Below are 18028 nucleotides of genomic sequence, written 5' to 3' on the forward strand. Positions count from 1 at the left end.
GCCTGGAAGACCTTAAAAATCCGAAGGTACTCAGTTATGGAAGACATGGCATCGCTATTAAACAGAGCACACAGTTGGATAACATTAAATAATTACAAAAATCTGGATCCTTAACAAATACTTTTCCACTGGATACCAGTAGCTAGTTTTTAAAATACTGGTTGGGCCTACTATCCACAAGAGATCACCTCCACCTGGCAACGGGGTAGTCAACCAGACACACGTCGTTTATGCGGGGTTTGGAAGGAAAATCTAATGCATCTAGTTGGCACTTGCAAAAAAGTACAGGGTGAAAGGAGTCCGCTACTGAAAAAAGACTTCAATCAAAGGGGAATACAAACAAGAAGGCATGTGGTGCTGGCCTGTTTTGACCCAGGGAATACCCAGCTGAATTATAATTTTGTCACATATTTTGTTTAAGGTGGAGGGTAGGCTTGCCACCTGTTCTGAAGTCTCAGGGACCGCAAAGACTTCACCGACCTCTGGGTACCACCTCTGGAACCGTGGTTTCAGTTGCACAGAGGGGGGAAAGCAACCCACTCAGTCACTGGCACTGTGTTCTGAAGGCACCGCGAAGGGTACCGTCCGCATCTCGCACTGAAACCCTGGTCTCACCGACGAGTGACGACCCAATCACTACCACCACTGAGCCGCAGTTTGCACCATGACCTGTGGGCACAGCACACCCTCACTTCACTTCTCCACCCTCGTCTGACCATCGCCGCACAATGACAGTGACCTTCGTTACCGCATCGTGGCTTGGGGGCACCGCTCGTAAGTCTCACGACGTACCACCCCTTCCCACACCGAAGTCTGGACCGACTGACACATCTACCCGCAACCAGCTCTCTCGCCTGCACCGTGATCTTCAGCACCGCAACGAGCACCACCCTCACTTCGTACCACAGCCCTGGGGACGACCGTCACCGAGTCGATGCCTGCACCGCGTCTTGAGGGCACCACACGCCTCATGGCTATGTTTTGCATCGCTACCGCGACTGCTGACACGACCAGCCCGCACCAATGTGTCGGCCGACACCCCCGACCAATGCGGTCAGACGTAACTGCTGGATTATGTTGTTTTCAGTACTGCTGTAGTACCGGACGGAGTTACCGACTTCAAGGAACTGCATTACCGACTTCAAGGAACTGCACTTTTAAAGTATTCTGGCAAAGTCAATATTTTAAAGTAACTGTATGTTGGTTATTTATCGTTTTGGTCTTGTTTTGGATATATAAAAATATTGGATATTTTTTTTCTAAACTGGTGTGGTGTCCTTTTGTAGTGTTTTCAGTGTTGGTTATGTGCAAATTCTTTACACACTGCCTCAGAGATAAGCCTGACTGCTCGTGCCAAACTACCAAGGGGGTGAGCAGGGGTTATTTTTGGAGTGTAACTCCCTTACCCTGACTAGGAAGAAAGGTCTCTACTTGGACACAGGTACCTACCTCTGCCAACTATAGACCCCCATTTCTAACAACAGGAGAGAGAAAATGTCATACCTTCTGCTTCTTCAAGTAAAACATAAAAATTATCTTTTTTTAAATCTGACATAACTTGCCCTTTGAGTCTGAAAGGCCTTTGTGGCAAAATCTATCAGAATCTTCAGAACACGGATGTAGAGCAAGGTTCATCCTGATGTTTGCTGTTTTTTTATCTCAATATTTCTCACTTATGTGCTCCACTACACATACTGGATGCATCCCTGTGATTAGTCACCACAGGGACTAAGTCTTGAGCTTCAACGGTAAATAGACTTCGACCTCTAATCATACGAGGTGTTATATAAGTGTTGCGCTTGTATGTGATGTCTGGTCAGAATTTATACAAAAATATCCTGATTGGCCTCTAGTGTTAACTGACTATTCTGCCATGTCACTTGCACTGCTGCTAAACTCTTTGCAGCATTCACCATTACGGACCATCAGGCCACTGCTCCAGCAGCTGCACACAGCTGCTAACGCTTCTCCAGATAAAATCAACTAGATTCACTCCTTTCCCTGATATATCCCTACAATCATCTAGGGATAAATATCCAAAATAAGTAAGGTGAAATGAGATACAACAGCCATCTAGACCATTAACTCTGTTCTTTTCCATATACATGCCGCAAGCGATTATATGTGATTCAGGCACCCATCGGCAAACCTCCACAGTCAGCACCCAATTAAATATCAGGAGCATAAATATACCAGTCTGCTTAGAATAAGTAGTAATACAGATCACAGAAAACACATTATTGTACAATTTTAGAGTCAACTATGAGATCCATTGAATCTCGTCAAGGACTGAAAACTGTCAAAAATGTAGCTCGCTCCTTAAAGACACTGCCTTTAATAATGATTAATCACTTCCATCATCTGGCAGTACCATTGGCAGCCTTCCTCAACAGAGCCCGCTGATGTGCACTCACAATAGTTATCGGTGATATGTCAATGTCCAAATTCATTCATTTACAATTAATCTGAAGCGGTGTGCAAGAAAATACATATTTTAAGAATAACAGCGGAAAAAAGAAAAGTTATTGTATACTCACGTTTCATATTGTTTGCCTTTAAAGTGTCATGTATATTTAAAGTGGAACTCCCCAGTAAAACATCAGATTTCAAAGTCTGATAACTCCACACCCGGAATACTAATTTACTGGATGGTGACACGATTCTGAAACGAGAATATCATATTAATTAATATTTATCTGGGAACTACTGTACAAAACCGAGGCCTGCTGACAGTACTTTCTTATCAGCTGCAAATAAATATGTTAACAGTTATATCAGAGTACCCCCTTGCATTCATTTTAGAAAATTAAAGTCGGGTATAGGTACCAGACTACACCTTCTGAAAATTCAAGGGCAGCTGTTTCTCGATCTACAAAGCCATTAAGTAGGCTCCATCTAGAGTGTGGCATAGGTGAGGAATCTTTCTTGCTACTGATTATTGAAGCTTGTGGTTAAAAACACGTTTGGAAATATCTTCTCATCCAATAAATTACTTTTTAAAAAACAAATCATTTAAAATGGTCTAATCCTTTCTTGCATACAGATATCACATCTGTATTGCAATTTTTATACCAGCCCTTCCTTCTCCCTCTGGTTCACACCTTCTACAAGCAGACTGAATTGTGTGTGGACCGCAGACTTCATGTGATGTAACATTTTCCCCTGTAGGAGAGCCATCATGGAGGGTACCTCTTGGGGAGCTTTGCTGAAGTGAAGAGCTTCAGATTAGTGGAATGAAGCATTGGCAAAGCCAATAGGTCTCGCCTATGCAACAGCATTGACTTTGCCAATGTGTTTTCACCATGTTGTACACCAGTGTGACTGCTGCTCAGCAGGGCTAAAAGTTAGTTGTGTAGACGAGAGTGGTGCAGAGTGACATCGAGTGGAATGACGCAGAGTGACATCGAGTGGAATGGCGCAGAGTGACATCGAGTGGCGGGGCATCGAGTGGCGGGGCATCGAGTGGCGGGGCATCGAGTGGCGGGGCATCGAGTGGCGGGGCATCGAGTGGCGCAGAGGGGCATCGAGTGGCGCAGAGGGGCATCGAGTGGCGCAGAGGGGCATCGAGTGGCGCAGAGGGGCATCGAGTGGCGCAGAGGGGCATCGAGTGGCGCAGAGGGGCATCGAGTGGCGCAGAGGGGCATCGAGTGGCGCAGAGGGGCATCGAGTGGCGCAGAGGGGCATCGAGTGGCGCAGAGGGGCATCGAGTGGCGCAGAGGGGCATCGAGTGGCGCAGAGGGGCATCGAGTGGCGCAGAGGGGCATCGAGTGGCGCAGAGGGGCATCGAGTGGCGTAGAGTGGCACCGAGTGGAGGGGCAGCGAGTGGAGGGGCAGCGAGTGGAGGGGCAGCGAGTGGAGGGGCAGCGAGTGGAGGGGCAGCGAGTGGAGGGGCAGCGAGTGGAGGGGCAGCGAGTAGTGGCATAGAGTAAAGTAAAGGTGTGGAGTAGAATGGTATTAAGTAGATGGGAGTTGAGAGGCACCTAGTAGAGTGGTACCGAGTAGAGTGGCATCAATTATAGTAGAGTAGCATCAAGTAGAGTGGAGTAGCATCAAGTAGAGTGGAGTGGCATCAAGTAGAGTGGAGTGGCATCAAGTAGAGTGAAAAGAGAGAACGTAGAATGAAGGGCCCTACAGTGGCACAGCATATAGTGGAATTAAACGTTGTAGAGTGGAAAAGAGTAGCGTGGAGTGCAGTAGAGTGGAGTAAAGTGGCGCAGAGTGGAGTAAAGTAACACAACAATACAAAAGCCAATGCTGAGGAGTAATTTAAACCATTTTGACTGGGAGTGTTGAATTTAAACAATCACAACCTGCTGATATTAGCATGAAAAACAAATTTATTTTTATATTTATAACAATTTTTGTTTCAAATTTAGACAAAAGTCTTAGTGCAAGGAGAAACAGTTAAATTCTATATATACAATATATACAACAGTGTCAAGGAAAGAAAAGCATTTTCATACTTCCAACATACATGGCCGTCCAGTCATACAAAGACACATTCACACAAGCAGTTATATAACAACCAATAAACAAAAAAACAGGTAAATCCACGTTTGGGTCATGAGTTAATATGGAAACAATTATTCTCGAATGTGCAATTTTAAAGTCTTTTTTGAAAAATCAACAGTCAACATGTATTATTCTGATATTGGTGGAAAGACTTTGTTATTGTCACAAAGCATGTAGACCCAAAAACGGGGATGAGGTGGTCGACGCGTTTCAAACCCCACTCGTTACTGGGGTTCTCCTCAGGACCAATAGATTCTAAAACAAGACAATGAAAGTGTGCTATCAGCAAGGTTCCATACCAAGTAAAACAAGAGACACAGTCCCCGTGAACACACCAGCCTACCTTAACCTGCAAACCACAGCGTATTGAATATTCAATTTTCAAAACCGGCGGCTGATTTGATTGCGCAGCAAGGACGCGTGGCGACTGTGATCTAGACAGAAAAACCGTGATGGTTTCAATTACACGAACTCGCTCCCACTCATACGCTCTATCCTAACCTAATGCTAGGTGGGGCTCTTACCTGGACTGCGACCGGCTAACGACTTGCCGTCGGGTCCATCCTTCTCCTTCTCCCGTGGGGTAGTTGCCGTTACTGTAAAACGAAGGAGACACGTGAGCGGTTCATACGCATGCTGAACCTCGATTCTGCTAGCGGTTGCGAATGGTTTCAGCATACCTGTCAAGCAGATGGCATCCCTCCTGGTTTCCACAAGTCGTTTGGGAGTAATTTTGGAAAACTGGGATTCCTGGGATTCCACTTCCTGGTTTATGAACCCAGAGGGAATTCTGGGACTTGTAGTTCCGCTGCCAAAACCGGAGTTTTGGGGAATTGATTGGTGCCTACAGCTTAATTCTTATAGATCTCAGAGATCTCGTTTAATCCTTTACCGGCTGTGTTGAATTTCATGATAAGTAGCGCCTCGCGTTGAGACAATTTAGCGTCCACATCTCCTCCCCTTGGGTCTTTTTCAATTTTCGAAAGAACAGTCCATTTAAACGCATTCTGTTCATGTTTCATTCTAGTCCAGTGATTGACTAGTGGTGCATTTTCCACTCCTCTTTTAATTCTAGATTTATGCTGGATGATCCTGCTTCTAACCTCTTGCGTAGTTTTCCCTATGTATACCAATGGGCACGGGCAAATGATGGCATAAACGACGTTTCTACTTTTACAGTTAGTAAAGGTGTCATGCTTCCAATGGATGTTATCCTTACTGAACACAGAGTCCTCAATTGTGTCGTTACAGCATGTACAAGTTCCGCACTTATGGTGACCTTTGGTAGGGGGAAGTCCAAACAGGCTTTTCAGAGTGGGTGCTTTTGCTTTAGGGAGGGCAGCTCTAACAATATGGTTGGCTACACTTTTTTCTTTTTTGTACGCGAATAATGGAGGTGACAAAAAGTCTTCATGAAGGTCTTTCAACAAATGCCAGTTCGACAAGATCAATTTCTTGTATGGATTAGCTGCTGGGCAGAATGTGGTCACACAAACCAATCTTTTCAGATCTTGTTTAACTCTCTTTTCCAAAAGAGTTTCCCTCGGGGTCCACCAGGCTCTTTTGATGGAATTCTTCAACAACTTTTTAGGGTAACCCCTTTGTATAAGACGCTCTTTAAGGTAGTCAGCATGTTTGAAGTATTCCTCCTTTTTTGAGCAATTTCGGCGTATCCTTAGAAATTGGCCGTAAGGAAGGTTTTGCTTCAAGTTGCGAGGATGGTTACTCGTGAAGTGTAATGCCTTGTTCCTATCAGATGGTTTACGGTGCAAGGTCGTCATTAGTCCCTGTGTGGTGGATTCTATTTTCACGTCCAAGAACGTGATGGATTCGTTAGATGATGTGATGGAAAATTGAATATCAATGGTTCTAGAATTAAGCCATGCCACGAATTGGTTTAGTTCCTCCTGGTTCCCTGTCCAAATCAGGAACACGTCATCGATATAACGCATGTAATGTGAAATGTGAGAGCTATATGGGTTGTCATTAGCAATGAATTTCCCTTCATATAGTCCCATAAACATTATGGCCAGCTCTGGAGCAAAGGGGCAACCCATCGCTACCCCTTTTATTTGAAAAAAGAACTCAGAATCAAAAATAAAGAAATTCTTCTGTAATGCAAACCGGGATAGTTCAAGGATGAACTCGGTGGGGACTCGAACTGGTCTCTCCCGCCTGTCCAAAAACCAAGCTAGTGTTTCCAAAGCTTGTTCTTGGGGGATTTGCGTGTACAAAGACACGACGTCAAGGGTCACCAGTAGTTGTGTACTACTGTCAAAAGTGACGTTAGCCAAGCGATTCAGAAAAGCAGTGGTGTCTCGCAAGTGGGCTGGAATGTTATCAATAAATGGCTTCAAAAAGAAGTCGATGTATTTAGCGACTGGCTCAAATAGGGAGTCACACCCAGAAATTATAGGGCGACCCGGGGGGTTCATCTCATCTTTGTGCATTTTCGGTAGCACATAAAAAACTGGGGTTCTAGGGTTCTTATTTTGCAAAAATGACAATTCCTTAGGTCCAATTATACATAATCAGTAGGTCGTGATGGCACAAAGTTAAGGCCTTTTGTAAGTATAGACGTTTCAACCTACTGATTATGTGAAAATGAAATTAGAGACGCTTGAATTTTGTCGCTTTTTGAAGCCATTTATTGATAACATTCCAGCCCACTTGCGAGACACCACTGCTTTTCTGAATCGCTTGGCTAACGTCACTTTTGACAGTAGTACACAACTACTGGTGACCCTTGACGTCGTGTCTTTGTACACGCAAATCCCCCAAGAACAAGCTTTGGAAACACTAGCTTGGTTTTTGGACAGGCGGGAGAGACCAGTTCGAGTCCCCACCGAGTTCATCCTTGAACTATCCCGGTTTGCATTACAGAAGAATTTCTTTATTTTTGATTCTGAGTTCTTTTTTCAAATAAAAGGGGTAGCGATGGGTTGCCCCTTTGCTCCAGAGCTGGCCATAATGTTTATGGGACTATATGAAGGGAAATTCATTGCTAATGACAACCCATATAGCTCTCACATTTCACATTACATGCGTTATATCGATGACGTGTTCCTGATTTGGACAGGGAACCAGGAGGAACTAAACCAATTCGTGGCATGGCTTAATTCTAGAACCATTGATATTCAATTTTCCATCACATCATCTAACGAATCCATCACGTTCTTGGACGTGAAAATAGAATCCACCACACAGGGACTAATGACGACCTTGCACCGTAAACCATCTGATAGGAACAAGGCATTACACTTCACGAGTAACCATCCTCGCAACTTGAAGCAAAACCTTCCTTACGGCCAATTTCTAAGGATACGCCGAAATTGCTCAAAAAAGGAGGAATACTTCAAACATGCTGACTACCTTAAAGAGCGTCTTATACAAAGGGGTTACCCTAAAAAGTTGTTGAAGAATTCCATCAAAAGAGCCTGGTGGACCCCGAGGGAAACTCTTTTGGAAAAGAGAGTTAAACAAGATCTGAAAAGATTGGTTTGTGTGACCACATTCTGCCCAGCAGCTAATCCATACAAGAAATTGATCTTGTCGAACTGGCATTTGTTGAAAGACCTTCATGAAGACTTTTTGTCACCTCCATTATTCGCGTACAAAAAAGAAAAAAGTGTAGCCAACCATATTGTTAGAGCTGCCCTCCCTAAAGCAAAAGCACCCACTCTGAAAAGCCTGTTTGGACTTCCCCCTACCAAAGGTCACCATAAGTGCGGAACTTGTACATGCTGTAACGACACAATTGAGGACTCTGTGTTCAGTAAGGATAACATCCATTGGAAGCATGACACCTTTACTAACTGTAAAAGTAGAAACGTCGTTTATGCCATCATTTGCCCGTGCCCATTGGTATACATAGGGAAAACTACGCAAGAGGTTAGAAGCAGGATCATCCAGCATAAATCTAGAATTAAAAGAGGAGTGGAAAATGCACCACTAGTCAATCACTGGACTAGAATGAAACATGAACAGAATGCGTTTAAATGGACTGTTCTTTCGAAAATTGAAAAAGACCCAAGGGGAGGAGATGTGGACGCTAAATTGTCTCAACGCGAGGCGCTACTTATCATGAAATTCAACACAGCCGGTAAAGGATTAAACGAGATCTCTGAGATCTATAAGAATTAAGCTGTAGGCACCAATCAATTCCCCAAAACTCCGGTTTTGGCAGCGGAACTACAAGTCCCAGAATTCCCTCTGGGTTCATAAACCAGGAAGTGGAATCCCAGGAATCCCAGTTTTCCAAAATTACTCCCAAACGACTTGTGGAAACCAGGAGGGATGCCATCTGCTTGACAGGTATGCTGAAACCATTCGCAACCGCTAGCAGAATCGAGGTTCAGCATGCGTATGAACCGCTCACGTGTCTCCTTCGTTTTACAGTAACGGCAACTACCCCACGGGAGAAGGAGAAGGATGGACCCGACGGCAAGTCGTTAGCCGGTCGCAGTCCAGGTAAGAGCCCCACCTAGCATTAGGTTAGGATAGAGCGTATGAGTGGGAGCGAGTTCGTGTAATTGAAACCATCACGGTTTTTCTGTCTAGATCACAGTCGCCACGCGTCCTTGCTGCGCAATCAAATCAGCCGCCGGTTTTGAAAATTGAATATTCAATACGCTGTGGTTTGCAGGTTAAGGTAGGCTGGTGTGTTCACGGGGACTGTGTCTCTTGTTTTACTTGGTATGGAACCTTGCTGATAGCACACTTTCATTGTCTTGTTTTAGAATCTATTGGTCCTGAGGAGAACCCCAGTAACGAGTGGGGTTTGAAACGCGTCGACCACCTCATCCCCGTTTTTGGGTCTACATGCTTTGTGACAATAACAAAGTCTTTCCACCAATATCAGAATAATACATGTTGACTGTTGATTTTTCAAAAAAGACTTTAAAATTGCACATTCGAGAATAATTGTTTCCATATTAACTCATGACCCAAACGTGGATTTACCTGTTTTTTTGTTTATTGGTTGTTATATAACTGCTTGTGTGAATGTGTCTTTGTATGACTGGACGGCCATGTATGTTGGAAGTATGAAAATGCTTTTCTTTCCTTGACACTGTTGTATATATTGTATATATAGAATTTAACTGTTTCTCCTTGCACTAAGACTTTTGTCTAAATTTGAAACAAAAATTGTTATAAATATAAAAATAAATTTGTTTTTCATGCTAATATCAGCAGGTTGTGATTGTTTAAATTCAACACTCCCAGTCAAAATGGTTTAAATTACTCCTCAGCATTGGCTTTTGTATTGTTGTGTTAGTTTAACTGGCTCAGCCTAGCTGAGTAAAGAGTCAAGACCCAGTTGTGTTTTTTGAGTGGAGTAAAGTGGCGCAGAGTGGAGTAAAGTGGCGCAGAGTGGAGTAAAGTGGCGCAGAGTGGAGTAAAGTGGCGCAGGGTGGATTATCAGAGTGACGTATCAGAGTGGAGTAGGGCGGAGCGGCGGTGGGTGTAATGGAGCGGGGTACAGTGGCATAGAGTAGAGTGGTGGGGAGCAGAGTGGGGTGGCGTAGAGTGGAGTGGTGAGGAGGGGAGTAGATTGGACTGGAGTAGAGTGTTGCGTAGAGTGGAATATGCCTGGTGTGGTGGACCACTGCCATTACAGACAACATATTTTCAATTGAAATTACCGTTACCTTTGTACAGACATACAGTTGTACTGATAAACTTATACCGAGCGCACACAACGTGTGAAAATGACATCACCAAGTGTATGGATTTGCTTTGATCGTATTAAATCGTTTGTTTCCACCACACTTCAGAATTGCAAAAACATGTGCTTCATTCAAGCTTTCAAAATTCTGATATATTCTGAAATATTTGCACAGTAATTTACAGACATTCAAATTGTATTCTGTGCTAGAAAAAATAACATCCTACAGCCTTTCCTCTCAAATGAGTACAAAGCAGGATTGTCACATATATCCTCTCACTTTGAAATAGATTTCACTCCCCAGCACACATCTATTGTTGTTCATGCGGTTTCCCGATTTAGCAAAGTACCATAATATCAATTCTGAATCACAAAATATTACAGTCAGATAAAATTATAAACACTGCTTTTCTTCCTTTTCGGTGTCTTTATTCATATAACTTTTCAACACTGCTCCCAACAGCCAGCATGTGTTTCGTCGCGTCAGGGATGTGGTCCCGCAACTTTCTCAAGGCTAGTAGATCCACGTATTACGTCTTTGGTTTGTGGTGATACTTCCAGACCACAAAAGGGTTTCTATTTCGAGCGGCGCCCCACTTTGAAAGTCTATTTTCGTTCCTAGTGTTCCTGTTACTTTCAAAGGTCACCAAGCTCAGTGAACTTGATCTCTATCTTATCAGACGCCGCTCCATGTCGTCCGAGTACGGCAGCCGCTCGAAATAGAAACCCTTTGTGGTCTGAAAGTATCACCACAAACCAAAGACATAATACGTGGATCTACTAGCCTTGAGAAAGTCGCGGGACTACATCCCTGACGCGACGAAACATGTGTTGGAGCAGTGTTGAAAAGTTATATGAATAAAGACACCGAAAAGGAAGAAAAGGCAGTGTTTATAATTTTATCTGACTGTAATATTTTGTGATTCAGAATTGATATTATGGTACTTTGCTAAATCGGGAAACCGCATGAACAATAATAGATGTGTGCTGGGGAGTGAAATCTATTTCTATAATAGCTGAGGCATTTTTGTGGAGTTTGGTGGTTCTCCACACCCTGCAGCACCATCAGAATTACGAGAGACTTAGATATACTGTGTGACTCCTCCCAAGGGCGCATCATACCTACACTAAATACCACTTTTCAAAACCGTGTAATCCTCTCACTTTGATGTCAGAGAAAGAAAAGTAAACACCAAGCTCCCTCGGAAGACAGAGCCAGATGTTTGACGTCTGTCTTTGAATGCCCAGCAAATGTGAAAAGATGAGAACAAAATGTAACAATCTGTTTATAGAAAACAAGCACTTGTGGAAGAACACAAAGAGCGATGGTGACCAGGCTATGCTCCTCAAGAGGGACAGAGACTGCTGGACAGCTTATACTAAATAAAGCCAGCAAGTAAATGTGAGTAAAAAAAATCACAAAGCCAATGGTAAGCAATGGGCTGAATGCATTCCCAGGGAAGCTCTTAGAATGTCCCCAAGAGGTCTTTAAAAACCACACAGCTTCACAGTCTACTAGGCTTCCACCTTAAAACCCTGCAGCGAAGGACCAAAGGCGAAGGGCACAAGGGCAAGAAGCAATTTAACGTAAATAATAGCACTATTATTAGTACTATTATGAAACTATCTGAGAGAAGGCTGTAAATATAAAATACTTTGAAACCAGACAAAGTGGTTGGTTTTATAAAAAAAAAAAAGGGAGGTAAAGTAAATTCCGCATAGCAATCCATTAACTGCTCTCTTTCACACATTGAGCAAGCCTGTCTGATGAGGGGTGTTATCCCGAAACTGTTCCCAGGATGCTTGTTTCCGGTCCAGGGAAGAAGACCTGGCTTGGCAATTCAGGCTGGACTGTTCCCATAAGGAACAGTGTCAAGACTGATTTCCATATGGCTGGGTCTGAACTGGGGTGGCGAAGTGAGCTAAAGAACGATGATGGATTCACCCACATCTGTAACTGGGGGGTGTGTGTCTGAAAAGTTTCAGCGCTCCCTCCATTATCTCCTTGTGTTTCAACCACCTGATATAGCTCATCTACAAATAATGATTTACTATCGGGTTACACCAAAGGAAAAAACTATCTTTTTCAGAATATGTATATTTAAAAGAGAGTTACAACAAAAGAGAAATAGAATACTTTGTAGCTGAAATGTTTAAGCTTGCAAAAAGTTTGAAACTAGTTTAGGTTTAAAAAAGAAAAAAAAACTGCACCGAAATTCCCTCCTCATTAATAAATAGCTTTACTAATGATTACAATTCACGAACAATTCCACGTGGCATGGCAGGAGAGGCCGTTAAAGACTGTGGCATGGTGCAATTTAGTCGAGTTTTTTTCAGTACTTTTATATAAGGAGTTGGGTCGAAAAAGTAAGTCTGCACAGCAAAAAGAACAAATCCCATACCATTTATTTTAGTCGGGGGTGGGATTTAGGATTATAAATGTAGGTTTCATTTTGAACCATTAATACATTATATTAAAAGGTAATTTGTCTACCAGTTCACACAGAGAAACCATCTAAAACACATTGCCAGTTTTCACCACACAGCCTGGAAACAAAAAACATACTTTACATACACCAGATAATAATGAAATGAACCGACACATTTTAAAACTTACACTGTGAGATGCTGCTTCCATTTCGGACTATGTGTATTGTTACATCTTTCCGTCTTTTTGGACTGCCCATCCACGGACACTTCCACATAAGGGCTCGGTCCAAACCAGTTTTTTCTCGAGTCCTTAAGCTTTGCAGAAATTACTTAGGAGTGAAAAAGAGGAAAGACAAACTTAATTACTTTAATTTAAGAATGCTCATCAACAGATTATGATCCTAAACCGTATTGATTCCAATTCTTAAATGCTCCAGCTGCGTAGAAAAGATTATAGAAATAAAACAAAACACTTGCATGATTCCATGGCCAAGGAAATCTAAGCTACTGAGAGTAAATGAACGCGGATATACTAAAGTCTGTGTCTTCATGTTTTAATAAGAGCGGACTGGTTTGTGTGTCAATATACTTGTCAAACGTAATTGCTTCATAACCTGAAAAAAAAGCTTTAAAACAACACGAGAGACCAATTATGTTGAAAGCAAAATAACAATATCAAAAACATTAACTGAAACACGTTTCAATTAATGTTTGGTAGGCATAATTTCGATCCACAATGCATGTAGGAATCTGCTACTCAGTTATATTTTTTTACAAAGTCGCATGACTTGCAAAATCGCATTTTAAATCAGTTTCTTTAGTTTCCAGACGCAAAGGCATGCCTAATAGTCTGTTTTCAATTTTCATTGAACTGCCATTTTTCAGAAGAAATCCAGATTGAGGTATAGACACTTAAGCACCAGTCGTCCAGTCCACCTGTGCAAAAGCATGTCTGCTGTGGATGTGTCCAAGACAAAACCAAAGGGAAGACCATCTGCCCCATTTCCCATCTAACCACGGCCTACAACCTGCTATACTGTCGAACCCCGAAATATACTGCATTGAGTACCACAGTTTAGACCCTGTTACACTATACCACTTCCCAATTGTGGACCCTTAACAGAAATCTTCCAGAATGCATTTTAGAAACCATTCAGACACTAACATCTGATTCTTCTCCTTTTTTCTACGATCTTGCAACCTCGTTAAACATCAAAATCCTGTACTACCGCACCCCCTACCGGCACAAATAATATCAAAGGTATATGATGGTAAGCCATGGCCCAGAATAAATCAAATATATGCTCAATTTGACCAGTTTAATTTAGATATACATTTTCTTATGGATGTCCACTCACAACTTTCGTCTCTTAGATGAAGTTGTCCTTAGATGAGTTAAAATTATACAAGCAGACTGGGATGGGAAACTGCAGGTGGGAGTCAGAGCTTGGGGTGGAAGGCAGATTTGTTAAGGGGTAAGCTACTGTTACTTCCTGGGAAACTAAGAAAAAAGGCCAGTTCATTTGAATCTCGATATGACAACCTCATGCTTTCCAGGTAACTGAACATTATGTAAATCCTATTCTTCTTACTCTATTGACACCATCAAACTCCCACTCAACTACTCAATCAACTTACTGGGAAAACTGGTGCACTTTGCCTTCATAATAAAAATGCTATTTCATAAGGGACTTGTATAGCTGGCTAAAAAACCTACACACTAAAAGTCACGTCAACATTTTATGAGATAACAGTTGATGATCCCGTACCAATGATATGGCCCAACACTTTCTATTCACTTTTTAAGTGCTATATAGGCAATTAGGATACTGCCAACTTTTGCCTTATAGCAATATACATTTGTGGCGTACTAGACAAATGGCTGCCCATTAATGAGATCTTGGAAAGCACACAACAGAGCAACACATTATCAATCTGCCAATGACCATGCAGCCCATCATTACTAATTGTAATCTTTTTAAACTAGGTAACCAAAGGCGCATGGTCGGTTAAAACAGAAGGCGAAATGTATGTGTGATGTTTTTTTATGTCTTGAAAACAATTCCAACTTTGGCCTACTCAGCCTTGAATAAAGATCATGGGTACATGACAATTCTAGAAGATCACCTGAACTTTACAAAATTCTTTCAGACTCTGCTGTACCAGGTTTAGACCCTTTAGATGGTTGGTTAGCACTGCTATGGTTTGTATTACTTAATAAGATACCCAATTGGATGACTAATTTAATCCAATACCAAAAACAGATCAATCCTGTATCTCAAGTGGCCTTTTGTTAAGGAGAGCATTCTTGACTATATGGGGTTTAAACTGCCTCTACAGCTCATTTAAATGGAAATATGTTGTAAATAACTTAACACAAGCCCTATTAACATTAAAGTAACACTATCGTTTATGCATGTGATGCCTCACAGCCACTTTCCAAGGTTTTACTCGGATATTCACACTTGTACAGTTGTAGCCAAATTAAAATCCCTACAATGACCCTACACTGGCCAATGAACTACCTCGTATACAGACTGAAATAGTAATTGCACTCTCTTATATTTTAAGAAAAACAATAACGTCCTGCTACTATAGGAACTTCCTATAGAATCAAAAACTCAAGACTCTGCTGCTAATCTATTACTGTTGAGCCTGGTCTTCAGTCGTTTAGCCCATTAACATTTTGGTTAATGACCAACATCCAAATTCCATTAGAAATGTAAATCACCCTTATAGAACATGATCCCAACTTATCAATGGTTCCATTACATTGAGAAATAAAACAGATTTTCAATCCTAGTTCGATCCTGAAGGTTTCATTCTGCTTGATCTCCATTGCTTAATCAAGAGTCGGTGACAGGGCAACCACCTGCAGTATCTGACAACATATAAAGTCTAGCTCCACTGCCCTAACTATTGTGGTCTACTCTCCATCAAACTGGGTTTCAATCTTAGATACAATACTAAAAGACGCAGCCAGTAGGCAGACATATAATAAAATATATATAAATCAGATTAAAACGGACAGTGATCAGAGTATCATACATCAAGAGAAATAGCTGGTGAGATATTGTTCAGTAGTTGCATTTAATTTAAACTCAAGTCGAACCCTGTATCGCTGATGTCAAGAGCAACCTAAACGTCCAATGCCTTTACACTTTATTTATGTTTCTTATCATTTTAAGAAATCGGCAGATGATTACACGACTAAGTATCACTACGACCTGAACTTAAAAAATGAACATAAATAAAAGTCACTAATAAAACCATCAACAGGAGAAGATAGTTAGTACAGCATAGAAGGCTGAATTCACAGACAGATCTTGCTTAAAAGTCACACGTGAATTAGCTTGTCAAAAAGCGTGCTCAGCACCAGGTAAATCTGTCTGGTTTGTGGGTCTTCAAAGGTTTAGGCGAACAGCACATGAATTGTTCTGATCAACGGTGACAAAAGTGGTGTGACATTAAACTTAAAATAAAATAGTAGCCATTGCAGCAAGGCATTGTGCGAGTTAACACTAAACGTGCTGTTTAATTGTACTGGAAAATGGAGTAAGTTCTGGTGTAGAGAAAGAAATCCAAGTGCTTTTGTTGAAGTTGATTTACTGCTTCCAAGGCGATAGGGCAAACCTATTGAGCATATTAGACGCTGTTCCCACTTACAAAGCAGAATGTTCCTTGTAGCCTAACCAGACTGCTTCACCCTTTTGCAAGCTCTGGTTCTGAAGAGTGCTGTACTGAATTGAAAAAGTAAGAGGCCCAACAACTAATCAGTCCGCATTATGTAAATCTGTGCTCCAAGATTATCCAAATGACTGAATGAAACTTATCAAACCAGCAAACTAAGGTAAATCCAGTACATATGCATGAGCATTCAACTAGATGAAGTAAAATAGGCAGTGGCTAGCCAGGCTGTCAAGAACTTTGCTGCGATTCCATAGACAGGAGAGAGACCTCTTGTAGGTACACTAAGTAACGGCATGAGCAGGACACAAACTTCAAACACTGAACAAGCACAGTATAGGCATTAGGAGCTTAAGTCACACAAGCTGACACACACCTTATAGATATACCTATGCACACAATGAACAGAACGACACACACGTTCCAAAAAACACATACACACACTCTGTTAACCATGCCCATCTCAACCAACACAGGAACCGATCTCCAGGTTTACCATAGGCAGTTGCTATTCAAGCATGTACCCACAGGGATAGTAAAATAAGTGCAAGCTACAATTAAAGAACACACGCAGTGATTTTCATAGAGCAGCAGTGCGAGCTTTTCTCACAAACACAGAAAAGCTACAGTATGGTCAATAAACATCAATTAAAGGCAAAAGTCCTACACAAACCGTAGCTTTGCTTTCTCAATAGACATACAGATGTGACAGTTGCAGGACAGCACCAGTGCAAAATGCACTCTCACTGTAAAACAGCAGTATGGTAACCATTCCTCAAACATAGAACAGGTATAGCACAGGCTTGACACATGTACACTAAACTAGTACACACAGAGAAGTAGTACAGTACATGCAACAGATATGCAAGCAACTTTTATTGACAGATCATGTATAATATGGGATGCAGGAAATAAAATATTCACTCACAAACTTGTACATTAAAGTCAACAGCAGTGCAGGCTTCACTGAAATGCAGAGTGGTGGTGATTGGAGGGCAGAGCTAGGCCGCAATGAAGGTGGCAGCTTCGACAACCTACACCCTACATGGCCCTATTACAAGGCCCAATCCATTTCAGTGCTCTTACAGGAGACATCCCTAGTGCATGCAAGGGTAATGGTCCAGAGTTAGCGATTTGAAGATGGCAGAGGCAGACCGAGGTGCCCTACCACCACATTAATTCAACGACCTCGCAAGGTCGACTCCTACTGGTGTACAGCAGTGTGGAGAGCAGACTCTTAATGCTCCAGTCATAATTGGTAATCTGACGCTTTCCACGGGCAGCAGCTATTTTAACACTAAGTCAGGAGGTGCTGCCTCTGATGCCATAAGAGGCAAGCCGCACTCCCGGCTATTCTTGCCACAACGGAGATGTCACTGTAGCAGGGTGTATATGATCCCTGGTGAATGGCGATAGTTTGGAGGCGCTCCAGATGACTATCTGAATGCCCAGCCACCCTGTGAGGGGAACATTTTAAGAACTGAGGATTGATGGTGCCCTGGAGTTGTCAGCCATCTTTGTTTGCGCCCCATCGAAGGATTTAACGCTGGAAAGGTCAGAACAGCATCTCCTTTTGGAACTATACACTATCTTCTCTGGCTAACTGCTGTCATTTGGTGGATCCTGTACATAATGAGAGAGGAAATCGAAAAAAACAATATTATTAGCTTCTACTTTGGACTGCAGACATGTACACATTACCTCTGTGCACCTGGAGCATGAGTCATACGT

The 18028-nt window shown here is 42.3% G+C and overlaps 1 protein-coding gene across 2 annotated transcripts in view; it reads right to left on the reverse strand.

Moving 5' to 3' along the window:
• ITCH (itchy E3 ubiquitin protein ligase) overlaps positions 1 to 18028 on the reverse strand; it is a 981537-nt gene that overhangs the window by 702368 nt on the left and 261141 nt on the right. For both annotated transcript variants that reach the window (XM_078652175.1, XM_078652176.1), the window contains exons 3-4: positions 12798 to 12939; positions 2538 to 2662 (exon numbers count right to left, since the gene is read on the reverse strand). In XM_078652175.1, the coding sequence (XP_078508301.1) occupies positions 2538 to 2662; positions 12798 to 12939 (267 nt within the window). The remainder of the gene's footprint in view (positions 1 to 2537; positions 2663 to 12797; positions 12940 to 18028) is intronic.

This window comes from Lissotriton helveticus, chromosome 7 (assembly GCF_964261635.1).
Source record: "Lissotriton helveticus chromosome 7, aLisHel1.1, whole genome shotgun sequence".
NCBI lineage: Eukaryota > Metazoa > Chordata > Amphibia > Caudata > Salamandridae > Lissotriton > Lissotriton helveticus.